At 46.8% G+C, this 21,739-nt stretch overlaps 4 protein-coding genes and 1 non-coding gene across 11 annotated transcripts; 2 read left to right on the top strand and 3 right to left on the bottom strand.

Moving 5' to 3' along the window:
- Positions 1–518: 518 nt before the first annotated feature.
- Positions 519–4,522, top strand: itm2cb (integral membrane protein 2Cb). 4 transcript variants are annotated; one of them, XM_037275169.1, is made up of 7 exons: positions 519–691; positions 2,219–2,362; positions 2,444–2,515; positions 2,637–2,807; positions 2,915–3,025; positions 3,181–3,391; positions 3,597–3,694. In XM_037275169.1, the coding sequence occupies exons 1-7, from the start codon at positions 653–655 to the stop codon at positions 3,665–3,667; spliced, it is 819 nt and encodes a 272-aa protein (XP_037131064.1). In that variant the 5' UTR covers positions 519–652; the 3' UTR covers positions 3,668–3,694. The 4 variants fall into 4 exon arrangements, with proteins under 4 accessions (XP_037131064.1, XP_037131063.1, XP_037131066.1 ...); XM_037275168.1 differs by having other exon boundaries at positions 526–718; positions 3,597–4,522; XM_037275170.1 differs by having other exon boundaries at positions 530–718; positions 3,181–3,331; positions 3,597–4,522.
- Positions 4,523–4,834: 312 nt separating this feature from the next.
- On the bottom strand, positions 4,835–7,512 carry snorc (secondary ossification center associated regulator of chondrocyte maturation). The gene is made up of 4 exons (XM_037275172.1): positions 7,099–7,512; positions 6,873–7,025; positions 5,121–5,294; positions 4,835–5,018 (listed from the first exon to the last, which is right to left on the bottom strand). Exons 2-4 carry the CDS (start codon positions 6,937–6,939, stop codon positions 4,909–4,911), a joined length of 351 nt encoding a protein of 116 aa, XP_037131067.1. The 5' UTR covers positions 6,940–7,025; positions 7,099–7,512; the 3' UTR covers positions 4,835–4,908.
- A 157-nt stretch (positions 7,513–7,669) lies between these two features.
- gigyf2 (GRB10 interacting GYF protein 2) lies at positions 7,670–17,373 on the bottom strand. 4 transcript variants are annotated; one of them, XM_037275162.1, is made up of 29 exons: positions 17,261–17,373; positions 15,927–15,977; positions 15,602–15,782; positions 15,339–15,434; positions 14,835–14,934; positions 14,502–14,607; positions 14,319–14,359; positions 14,194–14,226; positions 14,000–14,128; positions 13,632–13,837; positions 13,402–13,549; positions 12,825–13,067; positions 12,569–12,729; positions 12,135–12,291; positions 11,876–12,042; positions 11,657–11,751; positions 11,382–11,510; positions 11,183–11,313; positions 11,006–11,106; positions 10,712–10,852; positions 10,485–10,628; positions 10,130–10,375; positions 9,847–9,969; positions 9,526–9,768; positions 9,221–9,420; positions 8,985–9,136; positions 8,706–8,908; positions 8,330–8,501; positions 7,670–8,246 (listed from the first exon to the last, which is right to left on the bottom strand). In XM_037275162.1, exons 2-29 carry the CDS (start codon positions 15,962–15,964, stop codon positions 8,179–8,181), a joined length of 3,954 nt encoding a protein of 1,317 aa, XP_037131057.1. In that variant the 5' UTR covers positions 15,965–15,977; positions 17,261–17,373; the 3' UTR covers positions 7,670–8,178. The 4 variants fall into 4 exon arrangements, with proteins under 4 accessions (XP_037131057.1, XP_037131060.1, XP_037131061.1 ...); XM_037275165.1 differs by having other exon boundaries at positions 14,000–14,125; XM_037275166.1 differs by having other exon boundaries at positions 14,000–14,101.
- Positions 17,374–17,833: 460 nt separating this feature from the next.
- Positions 17,834–17,905, top strand: trnap-agg. The gene has a single exon. It is a non-coding gene; the product is annotated as a tRNA-Pro (tRNA).
- A 446-nt stretch (positions 17,906–18,351) lies between these two features.
- LOC119136608 (calreticulin-like) lies at positions 18,352–21,552 on the bottom strand. The gene is made up of 9 exons (XM_037275167.1): positions 21,321–21,552; positions 20,978–21,079; positions 20,526–20,729; positions 20,344–20,438; positions 20,043–20,252; positions 19,778–19,891; positions 19,335–19,478; positions 19,172–19,264; positions 18,352–19,098 (listed from the first exon to the last, which is right to left on the bottom strand). The coding sequence occupies exons 1-9, from the start codon at positions 21,415–21,417 to the stop codon at positions 18,910–18,912; spliced, it is 1,248 nt and encodes a 415-aa protein (XP_037131062.1). The 5' UTR covers positions 21,418–21,552; the 3' UTR covers positions 18,352–18,909.
- Between the last annotated feature and the right edge of the window lie 187 nt (positions 21,553–21,739).

The raw sequence follows: 21,739 nt of genomic DNA, 5'->3' as shown, positions 1-21,739 counted from the left end.
GCAAGGACCCCAGGAAGAGTAACGCTGGCATTGCCATAGCTAATGGGGATCCTAAAAACAAACAATTCACAACTCGTTCGTGAACGGGAAGTTACGTCATTTTCTTCTTCGTTTTGTTTCACGGCGAGGTGGCACCAGTTTCAATGCGCATTACCGACACCTACTGGTTGAACTGAAAAAAGAACGAATCACTTTAGGAAGTGATTCGAACACAATTTCATGCAAGTTTACCTTGAACAAAACTGCACTTCCGGATGCTGACGTTTGTGCGCGAAATACGGAACACTACCATATCTGGCTCGTGATTTCAAAACAAAAGCTCAGGGTGAAATAATCTACGTCAACAGCGCCCTGTAATTGAGTTCACCAATTACAATTCTTATTCTAATATATAGCTTATAAAGACCACGTAAAACCTTGCATTCCACGTCGTATCGAACCTGTCATCTAGACGTTTGCTCTTATTTTGAATGTTCTGGGACGGCTGTTCCTTGATACCCACACTCGGCTGTGGTCGTCACTGGAGACGTGCTAGTGACGTCACGGTGTCCCCGCAAGTGGGTATAAAAGTTGAACCGGACCAGAGATGCCAGCAAGCTGAGCAAGAGTACCCCGAGAGGAGACCCAATTCGACCAAAACAGAAGATCCAAAATGGTGAGGATATCCTTCCGCCAGGCTTCGGCTGACAAGGTAGATAAAGACGAAACCTACATAGATGTAAGTTGCCCCTTTTATTTTGGATGATGATGAAAATGATTTTGATTTGATGATCATGTTGCATTTTACTGCAAAGTCAATTCTTCCAATACTTAGAATACTGCTCCGACTAATAACTATGCCAATAATGAGGGTACCTGAGCCGGACTCGTGTTCATTTTCACAGGGCAATGAGTGAATTATTAATTTTGAGATGATCAAGGAAGTTTTTGGCGTTTGTGTGTGCCTTGTGAATTGTATGTTTTGTACGAGTTATCAATGAAAAAGTAAATATGCATTATTTTTAACTGTTTTTATTAAAAATGTGATGCAGTATTTATTTGAATAAATATACACTAGATGCGTTAAGTTTTGATGATCTGTGGTGACTACATGATGATTCCTATTATGAGCATTAATTACTCCTGTTGTTTGGTGCAATTAGTTTTATAATGATTTTTTGGTACACTTTGTGATGATGGTGATGGTTTTATCTAGTTAGTAATTTAGTTCAGTGGCCATTAAAAATATTTTGAATCCGGTCAGTGTGTGTGTATTCTCCAAAATGAATTTACTAAATATGTACAAGAATGTGTGCATTTTTTTCCAGATATTTCCTTAAATTCTGTCATGGAATCAATTATTAATAAATATATTAGCGGAAGATATGTTGTTTTTTGTATGAGTAGTTTTTATATGATATCAAAATGGTCATAATCTTGGAAGCAGAAAATGCTAATTATTACTTAAAAAATGTGTTTTTTATTCATAGAGTCTTTTGTTAGCTGAGTGGATTGTGCAAGTGTACGTCATGTTTAGTGGCGCTCAAAAGTGTAAAATGAGCCTTTCACTTGCCAGCCATATTAAAGTCCATTGAGTATTCCACACATTACACACGAGAATCGGTCTGTCAGTCCCGCGTGACGTCAAGGCGCAGCCGATCATCAGGTTCTGCACACGTCTAAAAATAAGCAAGCTCCGGGAATCCCACGTCGTCCCATATGGACGCGGGCGTCTCAGAATAGGCCTCGGCCAAAACCGTCAGAGCCTCCTGATGCTCCCACTTCCGCTCATCGCCATGGTGACGGTAGTATGGCATTGGCAGACGATTGTGAGATTGTGGGCGAGCGTCAGCCCGGTCTTCTGTCAGATCTCTCGGGCTGACTCACAACTCGGCGACACGATTTGCACGTCAGGACTTGAGTGCTGCTTCCTGACTAGATTAGTGACTACAATTCACAACAGATACTGATTGGGTGAACACAAGTTAACCTTTTCGGCAGGTTTTCGGGTAAGGGATAATGGCGGTAAAGGTTTCGGGGCGCCAACCCCAACGTTCCCAAAATGGCTGACTGTGTTGTGGTTGCCATCATACACGGCGTTCCATTTTGTTTTTCTCTTGTCATTGTCACAACACCAGACAAACTGGAGGTACAACCAAGTGACTACACGGCCATTACATAAGCACTCTTTAAAAACTGCAACTACTGTAACAGCTGTGTTTTTTTGTCTGTGTGCCAGGAAACGGACCAGGAGTCTAATCAAGCCCAGATCAAGAGGTATTTTCCTGTCCGCGTGTGTGTCATCATGTTTTCTGGACTGGTCATCTTCCTTGGAATGCTGCTGGGCTCCATTTACACCTACCGCCACTTCTTCCCTGCAGAGGTAGGAGGCCTATCTGTCCATGCGTGTGTGACCTTTGGTCTAACGTGGCTCCTTGTTGACTTGTTTTTACCGCCCATCCAGCTGTCTGCAAACAGCAATTCATCTTTCAATCGGCAGGTGCCCGGGCCAAAAGATCTCGAGCAAGACATCAATGTAATCTTATTTACCGTCTGTCTATTCCTTCCATCCATTCCGTCATCACCTCAAGAGAAAGTGCGCATATTGGCGGAAGGCGCCGTGTGCTAACTCAGGCGTGTTTGTGTGTGTTTTTCAGCAACCGACCGACGTGTTCAAATGCAACGTTGTGCTCAACTGGCATCAGAACCGAATGGCGCTGGTCATGGCCGTGGGCATCTACCTGGAAGGCGACAACCAGTACATCAGAATAGACTTGTTTAGAGCTGGACAGGAGGAGCCTGTCAGCATTATCCATGACTTTGCAAATGTGAGGGAGGCCCCAACATTTGTTTTGTGAGCACAAGCTCATTGGCCAAATATTCTTCTTGGCATGCGTCGTATTCAGTTCTGACCTCCATGAAAATGTATCGACAGCTCAAGACGGCATATTATGCCAAAAAACAGCATAAGTGCTATGTGACCTCGCTGAACACCAACCTGGTCAAAGCTCCACGGAACCTTTGGGATGTGCTGACCTTCACCAAGGTGAGATTACACCAGATCACGCGCAACTGGGTGAAGGGGGTCACTGTTCTGCAAAAAATAAAGCAGGACAGCTAAGGGTTAAAAAATGCTTGGAATGACTGATCTTGTTGCGTACATGACATCATTCACTTTTTCTTTTTATGGGGTGTGCACAGAGGGAGGTGTACCTGCCAGATAATTACAAAATCCAAGAGGTGATGCAGGTGACCCGCCAGCTGCACGACCACAAGGATCTGGGTGGACCCATTCAAGGGATGTGCCGCAACTTGACCACCTTCGAAATGGTTCCCAAGGACGACGTGGACAGTGAGTCGGGCAACTACGAAAGTGCCTCGGGCAACTACGAAAGTGCCTCAAAGCAAGAAAGTATGAGTAGTATTGTCATAAAGAACTTTTATTGGGCACCATTCCCATGTTCACATGTAATGACGGTGACCCTAGTGATCACATTTAAACATTTGCAAGTTCAAATACACATTGCAAAAATAGAGCAAAATGCATCAAAAGCAATTTTAGGTTGAGGCCTTTTTTTTTTTTTGAAGTCTTTAACATTGTGTTGTGTTTTTTCTAGCCACCAACGACTGCATACTGATTAGGCACTTGGAGAACCGCTACTTTGTGGAAACCAATATCTGCAACTAAAGAACACAACAGCCCGCCCACCGCCTCTTCAAGTTTGACTAAAATGCACTTTAACCTTTACACATTTCATTGACAACGGCAACATGGATGCCTGTTTTTTTCTTGATGGTGACTGGCTGGCGACCAGTCCAGGGTGCCTCTCGCTCAAATTCAGCTAAGATAAGAAGCTTGCATAGAGAACCACCAAATTTGATTTTGATTGATACATTTTCTGAATTAACATTGGTCAACGGCAAAGTTTAATCTGATGGTTTTGTTTGTCCTAAATGTTATTTAACTGCTACTTTTTTTCCTGGCGAATCAGGTTTTTGAAAGATTTTATATTTGTGTCAGTTTGCTTGAACTAATTTATAAATATGACGAAATAGTATATCTTCAATGTTATATGAAAACATGATAAAAACAAGGACAGATTTGCTATCGTTGTAAAAAGTTTACTTGCATGATTACAAACGAATCCAAATTTATGGACCAGTGTTAAGTATGTCACCAAAAAAAAACATACCTCAGACTTGGTGTTTAGTAAATGACCTTTGATTGTTACCGAGCAATATATGAAGAATGTTTTCCATGTTTAATAGTGTTCAGTTGTGTACATTTGGATCTTGTTTAGTGAAATGGCTTTGGACTGTAAGCAACAGAGCTTTAAAGCTGCAGAGGAACCAGTGTGAAGTTTGTACTATTCCTATTCTAAAATGTTTTCAAAGAGGATTTGACTGTAGATATCTGAAATGACTTGTCTATTGTTATTTACACCTCATTGTAACCACTTCTAAAGTTTCCGTTGATGACATATTTTTGTATTTTACTGTACTTAATATTTTGCTGCTTCAATAAACTATTGAACTTTTAGCTCTCTGGATTTTTTAATGGTTAGTTGGGACTTGAGGTGGTTTTGCAAGTGGCAACAAATTGAAAAGTATCGGTGAAATTGAAAGGTTTATAAGGTGACTCATGCGAGGGTAGGAGGACAGTTTTTTTTTTTTTTTTCTTCAAGCCTATTTTGGTGAAAATGTGTCTGACATGGAGTACTTTGAAAAATGGCGTGCTTGTTGAATTGAACGTAACGGGGGCGTTGGCACTAAAATGAAGTTATGCCTGTTTGCGCATGGGCGCCAGTCTTCCAAAACAAGGCCTGATATGTGTGCCCTAAAAAAAAAAAAAAAAAAATCTATTAACACACATATTGTACAGAACACACACGGACACGCGCACACAACACACACACATCCAAACACATTCTAAGAGGCTGTGAATTTTCTGAGCGTGATGACAATGAGCGCCAGAAGGACAGACGCTCCGAGGAAGACTGCGATGACAATGGCAGTGATGGCACCTGGTCCCAGGACGCCTACACACAAATTGATCATGTCACATGACCACACCCAGAAGCCACCGGGCCTTGAGGGCACACACAATTTATCCACAGTTTTTCTAAACGCCACTTTCTTACCTTCGCTTTCGTCCAGGCCGAGGCCTTGCGTTGCGTCCTCGTAGTCGAAGGTGAAGGCCGGCTCGGTCATGTGATGAAGGGGCTCCCTCGTGGTGGTGCCGACGGGTGATACATCTGCGGGGAGCTCTCCGGACACGATGTCTTGGTAGTCCCGAGGCGGGTCGGCGACAGTCTCTGCAAAGTGATTTCAAGGTGAGTAGATATAAAGTGCCATGATTGTCGGTTCGTTTCAGACGTCCGTGAAGAGCTTCTGTGTGCCCCCAACGGCTCCGGAGCGGCAGTATAAGCAAGTCTTTGTTAGGAGGCAACATTTTGTCCGTTTGGGCTTCAGGTGGCCTCCTGACATGTTGTTTTTTCCTTCCTGCAACGTTCCAAGGAACCTGCTGGACTGGCAGAAAAGCTCCTTCAGTCTGCGTGATTATCACAGAGGAGCCGATGAAGCGGCTCGCCAACATGAAAGCCATCTGTGTCCACTATTAGGCACACCTCCACATTGCTGTTCTGTTGTAGAAGGCAGAAGGCCCGTGGAAAATGGTCATATATAGTCAACTATATAAAACAGCTGAGTACACAAACAAGCCAATCCATGCCCGCGCACATTGAGTCAACAAAAGCATCCAAATATGCTGACGCTGGGCCTGTGACTTCTTCACTCAATTTTTTGCTTTAGTTCCTTCTGTACTGTTTTTTGATCCCTGTTGGGAACTCAACCAAGCACAAACACTTTGTGAAATGGTGTGAAAAAAATATTGGACCCACTTCTTTAGTTCCCGCAATTGCACCAGGGTGTGTCGACTTTTTATACCCTGCATACTTTGCCACCGGTGGTTGTCCAGCAGAAATGGAAGCCAAGCGGTGTCTTTTGAGTTTGGTGAGTATTTGTGTTGTGTTGACCCAGAAACTTCCTGTCCCCGCGGCTGGACGGGAGGCTTTTGGAGGCGCGGGCCCCGGGCCAGAAGCGCCATCAATGAAGCGTTCAAGGCCCACGTACAAAAGGCGGCTTGTGCTTGCCGGGTCCACCGCCGGTAACAACCGGCCCGAACCAGACAGCGCGGCCAGGTTCTGTTTGTCAAACAAACTTGTTGATGGCGCCGTTTGCTAAAGGCTGATCTGACCAGAGAGGGCAACAAACAAGAACATGGACATTTGGTTCCGTGAGTGTTCTCAAGGACTGATGTTACACAAGCACTACATGGTAGGTAGCGCAATGTAAATGTGGTTCCGTGGTATTTGTTCCGTAACCGTACTTGTAACAAAATGTGTGAAATCTTTCTCCCCTGAAGTGATTGGAAACGCAATTAATCTTGACGGTAACATTAGCCTTTTGTTTTTCTACAGAGGATAAACATGCTTGAGAGCATTGTTATATTATCTGTCTACATGTGTTGCTCCACCGTTTGTGCTCTAATACATAGCCTTTGGGGAAGTTATTTAAAAAAACAAAAAGAGAAAATGTCAAGTCAAACGTTTATGAATTTGCAGCATTTGGAGGTCGTATGTGCTTTAGAAATTGAGCTTGTGAGTTTTTGAACAGCATCTGCTTGAATTTGTTTCCAGGAAATCAGAGTAGACCTCGAAGCGGAGTAGCTGCTGAAAATTCATGCAAGACTCAAAGCCTGAACCTCTTGGGTGCAGAGCAAACATTCAAACCACGATAACACTATGTTGTCTCAATTAAACGAGATTTTATTCCATGCTGATTCATAACCGGATGAAATACCAAAGCATGCACGAGAGAGCTTTTTTTTTTACCTGAGTGCCCGAAGACCGCCAAGATGCCCAGGAGTACCAGAACTCTGCAGGTGCTGCTGCGGACCATGACGACTAAGTCCTCGATCTGTCGTGATCACAAGAAGTGCAGGAGAGGATCGGAGGTGCCAAGGTGGAGGCTTCTAAAGGGTAGGCCTATGGGTGAGAGAAGAACAGTTTAGGATTTTTTTTGGGGGGGGGGGGGCTAAGGGCGGGACTAGGTGCGTACCCAACTGTCAGCACAGTGGCGACTTTGTGAGTTCATCTCGGTAGCGCCCACCTACTCCAAGCTCCTCCGACCACACAAGCGGGTGCGAGGTAAACATGACGCTTAAGCAGATCACTTCCGATGACGACTATTTGGCTTTCTTTTTCCGCCACTTGTGGAATATCTGACCAGTCGTTTGGCCGGAGTTTTGTATTGTAACTGAAACATTGCATGTCCATATCAATATAAATTTGAATTTCCTATTCAAATTTGCTGTTGACCAGTGTAATGGAGCAATCTGAGCCGTTTTAAAACCACCTTTAACATACTTAGAAATCCTCCAGGAATAATTATCGTACTAGATAATGTCCTTTTGGAAGTCTTTCCACAGCTCAAGTCGAAGGACCAGCTTCCAAAAATTTCTATGAATATTGATTGCACCTCCTTTACCTCTATTTTAACTCGCACTGAGGACAGAAAAAAGGGAAGATAATAGGAAAAAGGGGTTAATACAACGACAACATTAAGAGAACATCAGATTTCACAACAACGCCAGAATAAAAAGTACCACTCCAGCAGATCATTTTCCATATATTATCATAGAGATGCAAGTTGAAAGTTTATTTTATTTTTTTTTTAAACAGCCTAGTATTTTACAAGAAATAGATAACTACTTGGGACTTGGAACATGTCCTTAAAACAGGACATAAAGTAGGCACCGATCCTTGGGCTCAACTCTGCCGTCTTAATCCACCAATAACTAGCATCATTGGGTGGGGCGGGGCAAAAAAAAAAGAGGGAGGGCAGAACGTGTTGAGTGGGGGGGGACAATTCATATTCAATAAATAGAAGAAATGGATATCATCTCTCACTTTCCCCACCAACACTTTAGAGAAGAAGGTCCAATTGGAAGATTCTGCCAACTGCGGCTGATTGAACAAAATCAGAGCCACAGCATCCGAGGAGCCTTTTGCTACGTTTTGGATTGATGTTGCCAGAAAAGGGCTGTGAAAGAAAACGGTGACATTAAGTTGGCAGCTGCGGTTGAGGGAGGGTTGGGGTTCGAGTCAGTCAGTGGGCGTTCGACTCGGCTGCATTCCCTTAAAAATCCTCCACGGTCTCAATCTCGCCCATGTTCAGTCTCTCGGACGATGCGTTAACAGAAAAACCTGATGGCAAAGAAAGCAAAACAGAGCTCAGATATTTCGGAGGCTGGGAAGAGCTGCCCAGGGCGGGGCGGGGCGGGGCTCACCTAGAAGGCTCGGATCCGCACGGACCATTTTCTGCTTCTTTTTCTTCTTCCCTGAGGTGACCGTCTCAAAGCGCTGCTGCGGCGGTGGCTGTTGATGATGTTGCTTGTGCTGACCACTTGTGTGGTTGCCCTGGTAGAGCGTTGATGATCCCGTTCCTCCCCACACGGAATCCTTCACGGGAACCGAGGTTAAGACATTTCCGGAGGAAAACAAACTCACATTTCTAAAACTCAATATTATAATGACATTCTAATACTGAGGTGTGTATCAATATGTGAACCTAAAACAGGTCTGCAATCTAGTGGTGCTTGGTGATACTGCAACTCAACTTGTCAAGCGCTGTATATTTGGATTTGATCCGATTTCTATCCCTACCTGCTGCTGTTTCAGGGCTTGCCCTTGCTTCTGCTGCGGCTGCGGCGACGTTTTTTGCTGATTAGCGTTCTGTTTGGCACGACGCTCCAGGAACTGCTTGGCAAAGTCCTTGGCCTCGGGAGTGTCCCCCAGGTAGGCCTTGACGTAGTCGTGCACCTCGTACGGTGAGTCCACTTCTTTGAGGAACGACGCAAACGTGGGAACTGTGGCGGGCGGGCGGCGCAAACGTTGCAAACGTGAATTCGAGCTGTGTCTGGGCGTTTTTGCGCGCCTATTTACCATCCAGATTGTTGGCTGTGTTGAGGCTGTGCAGAGTGCGCTCGCACCACTGCATGAAGCCGTCCTGCTGGCTCTTATTGACCCCTTGGAACAACCTGAGCAGCTTCTCTTCCTCCTCCACCTTCTTGTTGGCTCGCCCACTCGTGGAATTACTTCACAAATATGGAAGACACAAAATAAGATCAAAGTCCATTTGACTTTCCTTTCATTCCTCCGAAGGCAGCTTGGACCCCTACCTGAGGTTGGCATTGCCCTTGTTTTTCTGCGCATTTCCTTTCTTGGTGGGCGGGGGCTGCTGGACAGCCTCCTTCACAGCTTCGTCCCAGAAGCCCATGTTGGAGTTGTGGGTGTCCCCCCAGATGCTGCCGGAGTCCGCCGCCCAGTTTGAGCAAGGGGTGATGTTCACGGAACCCCATACGGAGTTGCTCAGAGATGTCTGACGAGAAGTCAATAAAATAAACGCCATTCAGACCCTGAATAAATTGGCTCATTTCGTTTACGAGCGAGCGGCCAGTAGGTGCGCTCCCGTCCGTCTACATACAGTTTTGTTCTGCGGACGGGTCGGCTGGGACAAGATGTGATTCTGTTGCTGCTGTTGGGGTGGTGGCTCCTTCTTCTGTTTCATCTGCTGCGCTTCCTCCCTCTGAATCTCCAGCAGAGACTTGGTCACGGGGGGCTGCTTGGCGGCGTGCCCCCAGCCCGACAGCTTGGCCTGGGCCTGCTGGGCCTGCTGCAGGGCCTGGTGCTGCTGCAGCTTCAGGAGCTCCTGCTGCTGACGCTGCTGCTACAAGTGTGGGAGGCACAAAAATATGATTCGAAAAAAGAAAATCAATAAAAGGCCTGGTGAGCAGCATCATTTGACCTCTTCTAGTGCCTGTCTTTCCCGCTCCTCTTCCAGTTTCTGGATCTCGGCCAGTGACAGGGTGTTCTGATTCTTGTTGCTAGCGTTGGAGGACTGATGACCCCACTTGGATGACAACGGAAGCTAGAAACGGGAAAGAGTGTTGGTGGAACTCAACACTTTTATCATTCAGCCTATTGAGCAACAAGAGTGGAATTGTGTTTTCAACGTTCCTGAGATAGCCGTTTCAAAAAGGACCTGGCATCTTTGCTACTTAATCAGGAAGTTGGGTTTGTCGTTTCACCTTCATTTGTGCAAGCTGCTGCTGCTGTTGCAGTCTTCTGAGAGCCTCCTGCTGCTGCTGCCTCTGTCTCTGCAGTTCCTGCTGTTTCTGCGCCTCCTGCTCCCGCCGCTTTTGCTCCTCCTGCTGTTGCTGAGCAAGGGCAGCCGCTTCTGCTGCTGCAGCCGCCGCAGCCGCCTCCTCTGCTCGCTTCTCCTCCTCGCGCCTCCTCAATGCCTCCAGCTCCTCTTGTTTTCGGCGCTCCTCCTCCTGTATGCGTGAGGAAAATTCCAGCTTGGAATAAAATCATAAAAGGCCTGTCTCTTGTTTTTACTTGGGAAACACTGAAAGCTTGGACCCGGCCTGTGGCTGGCTTGACCTGTTTGCGAAGGAAGTCCTCCCTTTTCTTCCTCTCCTCCTCCTCAAGTCTTCGCAGGGCTTCCTCCTGCGCCAATCTCTCTTCTTGCTCCTTTTTTCTCCGTTGCGCCTCCTCCTGTTCTCTCTGTCGTCTCAGAGCTTCCTCCTATAGGTGTTCATTATTGTTCGTCTTGTCAGCGTCCCCATCAAATGTTTTGCAGTTACTTTGATTGGAGAAAACCACTCAACCTGTTTTTGTCTCGCCAGCTCCTCCTCCTCCAGGCGCTTCCGCTCCTCCTCTTGACGAGCCCGCAGAGCCTCCTCCAGTCGCTTCCTCTCTTCTTCTTCTCTTTTGGCTCTCAGTTCAGCTTCGCGCCTCTCCAGTTCCACCTGACGGTTAAGAGAGAGGAGAGCAAGTGTGGTTTCAAAGTTCGAGCACAGTAATTGAACCCCGGTTGGGACTTTCACCAATTGAGGAAAAATAAAAACCCCACCAAAACATTTATCGAAAGTTTTCTTGCTGACTGTAGGAATGCAAATTACCTTTGCAGCCTTTGATTTCTCCAACTGCTGCATCTGCTCGATGGTGGGCGCCTTTGCCACGGAGTCTATGGGCAAGTCCCACACGCTGCTGCCATCCCATGCTGTTGAGAACAGAAAAAGAAAACACCACAATTAGATATGACAACCCACTTTCATACTTTGGTGAGGTTGACTTACTGCTTGACGTGGCTGTGGGGAGGTTTGGTGTGCAAGAAGCCTGCGAGGACGGGTTCTGCATTTCCCATACAGAACCGGAGTCGGGTACAGACAGGGACCGTGTAACAGGAGGTAGAAGGCTCTCCGATGTTCTGCAAAGGTAAACGATAGATAATTGTGGTACAGTCTAAGCTCCCGGGTGTGAAAAACCTGTGCGGACCTTGTCTTGAGAGCTTGGTATTGCTGCTGAAGCGTGTTGAGCTGCTGTTGGTGTTGCTGCTGCTGTTGAAGAGGGGCCGAGCTCAGCACCGCTGCCTTCTGCTGGGCCAGGGCCTGAGCATACTGCTGCCTAAAAGGACACAACAAAGACACTGCACCCTTTAATACATTGCTCCCCGGCGAGGTGTTCCGGCCGGGCATGTCCCACCGGGTGGAGATGACACGCTGGAGAGTGTACGTCTCTCGACTGGTGGGTTTTCTGCTCAATCAACTCACCTCAAGAGGTATTGATACTGAAGCTGCTGCAACTGGTAAAGGTTGAGCGCAGTGAGCTCCTGCTGCCGCTTCAACCTTTCTTGGTCAGCGTCACCCTGCATCGGCATCATTGGACACAAAGGTGTGATTGGATCGTTGAGTTGTCAACAAAAGCCCATTTCATTTTCCTCCCTTTGAACATGTTGCTCACAAATTCCGATTTCATTTGTGAAGAGGTACCTGCAGGGGTGGAGGCGCGGGGCCCGGCGTGAAAGGGACTCTCCCCCAAATCTTCATCATCTCCCCCAAGGCCTGAAAGATGTCATCGCAGCCTCTTTTCACCAGGAGAGACATGGTGAAGTAACCCGCCTGGAACCATTCGGCCATCTCCTGGTTGCTGAAAGGACCTGAAGACAAAACCGCAAGATCGGGTATGTTCCAAGCTGCCTCACGGAGGTTCCCCAAACATTTTTCTTGTAACTTCCTTCATCTGTCTTACCCTGTATCTCCCCTTGAGGGTCTTTGTAAAACCACTTGAGTGCGGTCTTGTGAGTGAGCGGCAGGCCTGCAGCTTTGGGCTTTTCAGGGGCTTTGGCAGCCAGTCTGTCATCGTCCGCTACGCCGTCCTGGAGGTAAGCCACCATTTTCTCTGCCTCCTGGGGGTCGACGCGTGGACAAAGCAGATGGTGTGCCGCGGTTTAGAGTGCAGTGAAGACGTACTACAAAAGTGACTTGCTGTGTCGGTTTCTACTCAAGCTGAGAGCCCACACATCAAAATAACGATAGAGACAACTAATTTAGGGTTAGATGGTGTTCTCCATTTCAATATTTACAATAATTATGACTCCATTACTGCTGATGAAGAACAGACTGTGGCGTATTGTGGCTTGTTACATAGGAAGTCATGGGGACAGGCTAAAACGAAGGAGTTACCTGCTCAAAGTGCTTCAAACCCTCGTCTTCATCGGTGTCATGTGACACGGCGGCAGGCCTGGAAATTGGGGCTAACGCACTTGAAGAAAAGGGCAGGGGATTGTTCATAGCCACGAGCACCTCCCCGGGCGTCTGCATGCTGGACGACTGCCTGCGAACGTCTGTGAGGAAGGAACAGACAAATATACTGTGTGGTTGCTACTCTCTTTTTCTTTTCCCACGGTTCTTTACGGGCCACCCAAAGAAGAAAAATGACCTGTGAGGGTGGCGGAAATCCGCGAGTTGGGTAGCGACATGCTGTTGGACAACGGGACGTGCTGAGCAACTTTGCAGGGTTCTGGCGGTCGCTCCAGGGGGGGTTGCCTTTCGGGTTCCTCCGTCGGGTTGAGGTGGCCGGGCGACGCAGACTTGCGGGTCGTCTGGGCCTCGGGGATCGTCCCAACGGCGGGCGGGGGAACAGGTGGGGTCTCCTCTGACATTCTGCTCACCCCCGTGAATACTAAGAGTCGAGATGACATTGTGTCAATTGGAGCGCTTGTTCTTGTTATGTTCCTCAGCGCTGCAATTGATCCCAAACAAAAAGAAGGTCGGTTCTCAAGCTGCGCCGGGCACAGTAATGGGCTTTCAAGGAGTTCTTGCTTGGCTGAATAAGTGGGCCAGGAGCGTTTCACTCAAATGCTTTCATTTTCCTTTCGCCGATGCTCATGGAACTAATTCTCTTGCGGCGGTTACCTGTGCAAATGTTCCTCTGCTGCTGCTCGGCACGTTGCAGTTGCATGCCGATTCAATTTAGCGTGACAATGACAGGGCCGGAATTTTAAAAGGCTCCAAACCTTTTCGGTCAGAATTTTGCTTGGCTTCTATTTCTGTTTCTTTGGTCTCCTTGGGCTGACTGTCTTCCTCCTCTAGGGCCTCCTCACACTCTTCCAAGGGTTTAAAATCCAACTCGGCCTCCTCCAGGATGGGCTCTTTGGAGGCTTTCTGAGAAGCCAAAAGAAGGTCACGCTCGTCGCACAAAACTCACGTAAAGAAGATCCGTTGACAGAAATGCCTCTTCGCTTGCCTTGAGTGAGAGAAAGGCCCCCGACGAGTCGAAGGTGCCCGCCTCCTCGTCCGCGTCCTCCAGACACCACTCGGGCAGAGCATCCCTGTCGTCGTCCAAGCTGCCGCTGCCCGAACGCTGCCTCCTGTAGGTGCGTTCGTCTTCTCGCGAGTCAAACGGAATGCGGCGCCGCTGCTCCGGATGCCACGCCGCGCTCCGAGGCACATCTAAGTATGAAGGCAAATGAAAACAAACACATTGAATGTCTTCCAAATGAAAGTGAACACACTGTAAAATTTTAAAAGTAGGTCAAATTGACTGCTGCAAGTCAGCGTGGTGCCTGCTCACCTTCCCAATCAAAAACCTCCCCCCCCCCCGATTATCCTCACCGTTCTGATCGTCACGAAAGGTACGCCAATTCTCGCTCTCTGAGCGCGTGAAGTCGTGTTTCCTCGACAGGCCCAGCCCGGCATCATCGTAGTTGTTTCGCACTGCGAAATTCGTCATTGGGGAAGCTGCTTAGAGGTGAAGCAAGTCGGCTTTTATCGTTTCCGTTCGACACGGAGTGACTGAACAGACTTACCGTGATTCAGCTGGAAATGTCCTGGCGACACATCTGTACGGGAATAAAGAAAAAGGGAGATAAGCCAGCGTTTGCCACCACTGACGAACAAATGGATTATTTGAACAAGCTATTTCGACACTAACCCGGGTCTTTCCGGCCTGGCTTTTCAAATCTTCTATCGCCCCTGATGGGGGAGGAAAAAAAAAAAAAAAAAACACACAACCCAAAAAGAGTAAATGAGTCCCCAAGGAAATACACAAATTTGTATTTGCGTAACTGTCTGTAGGTCTTGTGGAAACTTGAACGCACAAATGGATGGTCAGTACCTTTCCTCCCAGCTCTGGGAGCGATGCATCTCCCTGCCCCCACGGCCAAAACCTTCCACATCATCAAAACTTCTTTGGTAAAACCCTCCGTCTCCTCTTCCTCGACCTGAAAACAACCAGAGACTCAGAACACAACCAATATTCTATGAGAAAGACAGAAAGAGAGAGCGACCGAATTGGAGCGCCTGAATTGGTGGGAGCCCTCAAAGGCATCCCAACGATTCGCAGTTGTTGCGGCTCTTTTGAAAAGGCATAGACATCACTTTGAAAGTCACGTCGAAGGAAACTCTTGCGCAGCCGTGAAAATTAGAAAGGAAATTATGAAGCCTTTACCTCTACCCCTTGAGGTACTTCGGCCTCGAGGCGCACTCACTACCGCACCGCTTCCTCGTCGGAATACGGCAGCACTGTTTACAGACAAGGCAAAATTTCTCTGCGAACACAAACAGAAGGGGGAGAGAACCATTTTTTTTTCTTCCCAATTGACTTGTAGGGAATGTCTGTGTCCAAATGAATGAAATACTGGCGACCTTGACAAACTCTCAGCTGGTAACTAATAGGGGCATGTGCTGTGTACATGCTCTAAAGGACCAATGCGGAGCTCAAAGAGGCGCTAATAAAGGATGCTTTGATATGCCTGGCAGCAAACAATACAGTAGTTGCTTATTCAGCATGGAACACACAACAAAACTGGAAATGGTTCGAGTGGCCAAATAGAACGACGTCAGCATGGAGTAAATTGTGAGCTTGACGATGAGATTGTGAGTGATGATGATGAATTTGTCTTTTTGGGTTGTTGAGAACAGACAGTTTAGGACAGGCAACAAGCAGCCCTACCTGTTCTTCCTCTGTAAAAGAAACAAGTGCCAGAGGAGGGAAAGGTTCCTCTTGCAATATGGGCAGGAACTCCTTATCATGCAAGTCTATAGGGATCTAGCAGAAAACAACACACACATCAACATAAAACACTCGAGGTTTCGCAAAGTGACCCCCGCGGCATCTTGTTGCATCGTTCGCGGCTCTCAATATTTTCACCTCTGGCAGCTGGGTCTGTCTGCATAGCGCACGACAAATGGGGGCATCTGCTGAGTCATGTTTACCTTGATGTCTTTGACATAAAGTGCTAACATTTCCTCTCTTCCGTAACGATAGTCTGCAAGCTTGTACTTTGGCAATACAGGCGAGAGAGGTGGCGAGCTAACGGCGTTGCTGCTGCTGCTTCCTCCACCACCGCCGCCGCCGCCGCCACTGCTGCTTGCACCTCCAGACAGGGCACGGAGCCTGTGCGGAGCCAAAAGGTTTAGTGAATTGCTGAATGAAAAGCTGGAGGTGGCACGTCTGAACATGCCTGGAGAGGTTGCTCTAGTAAAGGGGGGGTTCCACCATTGAAAATTACTTTCACAATAAACAAATGTACTACTATACCATTCTGGTCCAAAGTTAAGTGTCTGGGTCTCGGCCATTTTCCTTGAAGGTCTACAAATGTACAAAAGAGACAATGAATCAATCACACACTTGTCACTGTTCAGCAAGATTTTTGTCTTTTTTATGAAGAACGGGGACTGTTGAGCCTCACACAACCAAACTTTGTTTCATTTGGAAAGAGACTGTCAGCTGAATGTCCCAGGCCCTTGTGACAGCACCCCCCCCCACAAACACACACCCACACACGTGTACAATTTCAATGTGCAAGCTATTTTAGCTCTTGCGGTGTGGGTGACTGTCAAGCACCTGTAATTGACATGGGTCTTAACTTCAAGTAGAAGCCGGAAGGTGATCAATACGGGTTCGATCGTCAAGTCGTATTTTGGAATGTCTACTCCGGCTGTCACATTGAAGGCATGCTAAATGAGTCTCAAATGGAAAGGGGGGCCATCCCACTCACCATATGGGAAACCACGATAAGCCACGTGTAAGATGCTACATAACGTAAGGAGTTTTTTTTTTGGAGGGGGGGGGGGGGGGGGTGTTATGTGGACACACTCGCTGTCCAGTCATGGTTGCACACACTTAAAGAAATGCTACGCTAACACCATGAATGGCCGCCTGATAACAGCAAAGTTGCTCGGATCTTAAGTGCGACATGTTATACACCGACAACTTGGTCCCATTGAGTCATAAATAAAAGCCACTCGGTGCAGGGGTTCGGGTTAGGCTGGTTACGCTGACATTACTTCACGAATAGTTCATATAATTCCTCAAGCCTGTCAAGATAGTTAATTCGTGTGTAAATGAATGCTTAAAGCATGACTAGGGTATAGCCCCCCGATGCGTTACGGTGAATTATTTCGATGACAATGCGAGTAGTTGCATGTTTTTGGCAGACACTTTGATGCCTCACCACAGCTAACTCTTGCATTAGCCGCCGTGCTAAAAGCTAACTGCAGTTGACCAAGTGCACATAGCATTAAATCACAGCGAAGGAGATTCGAGCAGTTGCGGTGATCAAAACACACGTAGCCACACGCTCATCCGCCTGGACATGTTGTCATATACCGACGATCCGAACAATAATAATCGCGATATTGGCACCGCGGCACGAGTTAATCCTCGAAAAGCCCAAGCACTTGTGGCTAGCATGCTAACAGGTTAGCTCACTAGCTTTTTTTGGACGGAGGCCTCCCGGAGTAAACACGGAGGAGACTTCCTAACAGTACCGCTGAAAAGCAACCTGGATTGGCTCGATGTTGGCTTTACGACGTGGCACTTTACTTTCAGCAGCCTCGTGCTGGTAGGGCGTTTAATTTGGGCTGTCTTACCTCTGCTTGACGTGACAGCGTAAGGTTTGGAATTCGAGTGTAAGCGCTAGCTCTCTCTCACTCTCTCTCTGGCTCGCTCTCTGTCTTTTCCTTGGTCTCGCTCTCTCGCTCACCCCTCCCCTCCGCGTTATTCTGAGTCCCACTCGATTACGCGACACGACACGCCCCCCTTCAATGTGATTGGATGTAGAATCCGAGCAAAACACACCCTATAGGCTAGGCTCATGAAATATGACCCTCCAAAGATGGAGGGCGTGTCTTGTCTTGGTCCTATTGAGATGGCCAGTGAGATCCATTTATACGCGCCCCTCCCTCTCTGCCACAAGATGGCTGCGTAGGAGAGTCACATGACTTACGGATGAAACCCGTACATGGCGTGAAAAGAACCTGTGCTGGCTATAACCCGCGTGTGCACTGTGACGCCTCATTTAATACGATACAGCAACTTCTACCGCTTGTGATGAAACAAAAATGAATATTACTGGCGAAAAGGGCGTAGTTATTTAACCTACCAAAATGGGATATGACCAATTCTTCTAGTCTTGTACGCATGAATTCGCTCGGTGACCAGGCGGCTCGTTGGTCTAGGGGTATGATTCTCGCTTAGGGTGCGAGAGGTCCCGGGTTCAAATCCCGGACGAGCCCACGTTTTTGTTTTCCTCAAAAGACTGTTTGCAGTTTCTGACGCAATACAGCCGCTTCGGTTTTGCGCTAAATGGTGAACTTCAGCCGCGACGAGTGCAAAATACGTGATAAATTGAACATTGATAGTTAGCTAATTGTACTAGTTATCATAGAATTACTGTCTCATGTAAATCTACTGAGATGCACTGGTAATACTGTTCTGAATTAACAGTTGTCACGCGTCATTTGTTACATGCAGCAGTCGCTTTAGCAAGTAAATGGAGGGAAAAAATAATGGATAATAAAAGTTGCGTTGGCCGGGAATCGGACCAAGACGAGATTCCTCTCGCGAGACCACGATGGACTGCGCGTTTTGTACGCCGAGCACCACATTCTGATTCAATTTCGAAACCATAATTTTTGTAAATTCAAGCCACCTGGACAAAAAATCACAATCGTTTTATAAAAACTTTTGTATAATCATTTATTTGGACCAATAGAAACGAGCACACCCTTGCTCTATTCACACCAGAAAAGGGTCGAGAGGTCTGTTCACCAGACTGCTTTGATCACACTAGAATTAAAACGTAGACAGGTGATTTCACATCATTTGAAGGCATTGTATTCGGGCAATTCTTATTTGCGCTATAAGATAAGTGGTATGTAAACAGTACAATTGCATCCTTGATTATTGTAGGCGATTTGAATGGTACACATTTAATTGTTTTCCACAGCAAAAGACATGTTACCACTTAAATATGAATGATGCGACATGTTAAGCCTTCACTCCGACCCAAATGGGAAGGCGAAATGACAGCTCCTTTCTCTAATAAGATGAAGTTTGAGAAAAATAGGATTGCAATTGTGCATCGAGCCAGTTGTTAGGAGATGCAATGTTGACATAATGGCCAAAGTGAAGCTATCCTCCCTTGTTGACATTTTATTTTTTTAGGGTGAGGATGCACAGCAGCCACGAAATCCCCGGAATGTACACAGTTTTTTCTCTTTCTGCAAAGCAGACCTTCTCAAAGCTCATCTTTGGGCTTTGCATCATCTTCATCTTCATCCTCATTCTCATCCTCGTCCTCATCGTCATTATCATCCTCGTCTTCCCCATCTTCGTCCTCGCCGTGGGTGTCCTGCTCTTTGTTTTTCTCCTCTTCTTCCTTGCGTTTCACATCATCTTGTTCCTCTTTCATTTTACGCTCGGGTTCCTGTAAATAAACGTCGGACAAAATTAGGACGATTATCTTGCAAATTGAAATTCCATGAGAATACGCTTAATACCTTTGTGACACCCCACGTCTCATTCCCGATGTCCTCGGCTTCCTTCGTGTCATCCGTGATCAGAAAGTTGTCAAAGATGGTGCCGGATTTGACCTGTGCGCAAAATTGAGCTTCAGCTTGCTGTCAATGTGACATTAGCATGACAATGTTTAGTCTCATCTACCTGCCAAAGGTCAAGACCAATCACGCCGATGTTGTCAAACTTGTAGATGGTGGCGTCAGGGCTGTAGTCGGGATTGTCAATCTCAGGGTGCACCCAGACTCCTTTGTAGTTGGGATTGTCCATCTGCTTGGGTTTCCAGTCTCCCTGCAACAAAGGGTCAAATTAGAGGCACATGGGAAATTGACGAGAGTAGGATCTCGACAGCCTGAAATGAACTAAGAATTGCAGCAGTGAGTTTTGTTGGAAGCACAAATCTTGACATGAGTTACTTTGGAGCATCTGTCTGTTATAAAAGCAGTGCTTTGCTGTCATCTTGTGGCATATACATGCAATGATTGGCTAGAATTGCGGATCCTTGGAGTATTTCAGACACCTGGGAGCTGTTTTAATTGTAGAAAAAATTTGCAAGGTTGGGTAAAAAAATCTGGTTTTAAATCACCTACCTTGTATTCTGGGTTGGGGATCATGGGAGGCTCCCATTCTCCATCCATGTCTTCGTCCCAGTCATCTGGCTTTTTGGCATCAGGGTCAGGGATGTTTTCAGGCTTGTCCCAGTCCTGAAGAGTGAAGGCATTTCCAAGATCAACTGGTAATCTGGGCACTTCTTGGTATTTAAGTTATGGTGTCATCCAAAGGTAAATAGTTTCAGTTTATCGTAACTTATCATTTTCACACAGTTAATGCTCAAATATTGCTTTTCTTTCTCACCTCGGGCTTGGTGTCGTCGGGATCGTCGATCTTGGCACGGTCATCCCAGTCCTCTGGCTTCTTGGCTTCAGGGTCCTTGATCTTCTTTGGGGGCAGGAAGTCCCAGTCCTCTTCCAGGCTGCCCGACTCCACCTTCTTGTTGTCGATCTTCACTTCGTAGGTCTGGTCGGGATTTAGGATCAGCGTGTACAGGTGGCTGAGTTCATCGTCCTGAAAAAAAGAACAAGGGTTAAAATTCAATGAGAAATCTATACTTATGGGATTTGGAAGTCAGCTTCTGAAATATATATGAATACATTACCATGCACTTGATTTCCTTCTTGATGAGGTGATTCTGGCCCTTGTAATTGAAAATGACATGGACCTTTTTGGTGCTATAGCCACAAATGTCCGGGCCTGTGCGAAGCAAATGATCACAATCATTACAGCTCGCAAGTGGTTCACCTAAACTCAAAGCTGGGGGTTGGCGGGGCTGTAACTTACCAAACATGATGTAGTATGTGGACTCCCCATGCATGGCGGTCTGTTCCATGTCCGCCGGGAAGACCTTGACGTAGCCGCCGCCGCAGTCAATCTTCTGCTCGTGTTTGACGGTGAACTGAATGACCAAACTCTTGCCTTCGTTACTGAACGGCTCAAATCGGATGGAGGACGCATAGAAACGAGCATCCTGGCTTGTCTGGAGACCTACAAACATAGGACAATATGACGTCATAGCATTCATCAAACCATTGACCTGTGCATTAGGTCAACGCCCTTAATGGCAAGGCCCACCAACATCATTTATTATCAAATAGATTTCTATTCGGTCCGAAATACCCGATGAATAAACTGAGAAATAATTGCATTTTGTTGATGTTTTAATACACTTTAGTTCCTCTTTGTCTATGAACAAGTTTCGTTTTGCTTTCTTCCTTGTTCAACTATTTGCTCACCTTTGTCCTTCTCGGCGTCGCCATAGAATTCGCCAGCCGTCAGTTTCCATTGGCCGTAGTCAGATTTGTGTTTGGAGTCCACCCAGCGACTTCTCCATTCATCTGATCAACAAACACATCAAAATCAGGGGGATTAATGACCTCAGTTTACACGAGAACACGCCATCAAATCTCTTACGCCAATTTTAAGAGGCGACGAGGCCTTGACCCTGGCAACCAGGGTGGAAACACATTTGGAAGTTTTAGCAGGTATTAAAAACACTGTCAAATAAAAAAAAGGAGCTATAAGCTAATTTGACATTTATTGGCGTGACATTAACTTTCGGTTTTGCTTTAACCTTACCGCCATCCAAGAACTCTTCCCGAAGGTACACCTTGGCTTGTACGCAATAGGCTACTAAAAGCGCCGTAATAGCAGCCAAAAGTTGCATTTTGCCCATCTTCTTTCTTTCCTCTCAGACTTGGTGTCCTTCTCGAGAGTCTTTTCGGAGAGACTTCGCACTGGAGTGGAGTGTCTTACCAGAAGCAGCTCAAGCTAACAGATGTCCGCACGCCATAGGACGAGCACACGGCCCGGCTGGACCAATCACAGTGAACCACGAAACCGAGGATGCTTCCGGGGACTGATCCAGGATCTGCTATTTCTTTGACATGGTCTCACGCTGTACGTCAGTCAACCGATAGAGGTCGTAAATTCCAACCTCAACATGGCTCAATCATGTTGGCTCGATTATCAACTGTAAATTTTGCGGTTTCTTGTAA

The sequence above is a fragment of the Syngnathus acus genome, chromosome 17 (genome assembly GCF_901709675.1).
Source record: "Syngnathus acus chromosome 17, fSynAcu1.2, whole genome shotgun sequence".
Classification (NCBI taxonomy): domain Eukaryota; kingdom Metazoa; phylum Chordata; class Actinopteri; order Syngnathiformes; family Syngnathidae; genus Syngnathus; species Syngnathus acus.
Note: the sequence above shows the minus strand (reverse complement) of the source record. Positions and strands in the feature narration are given on the sequence as shown.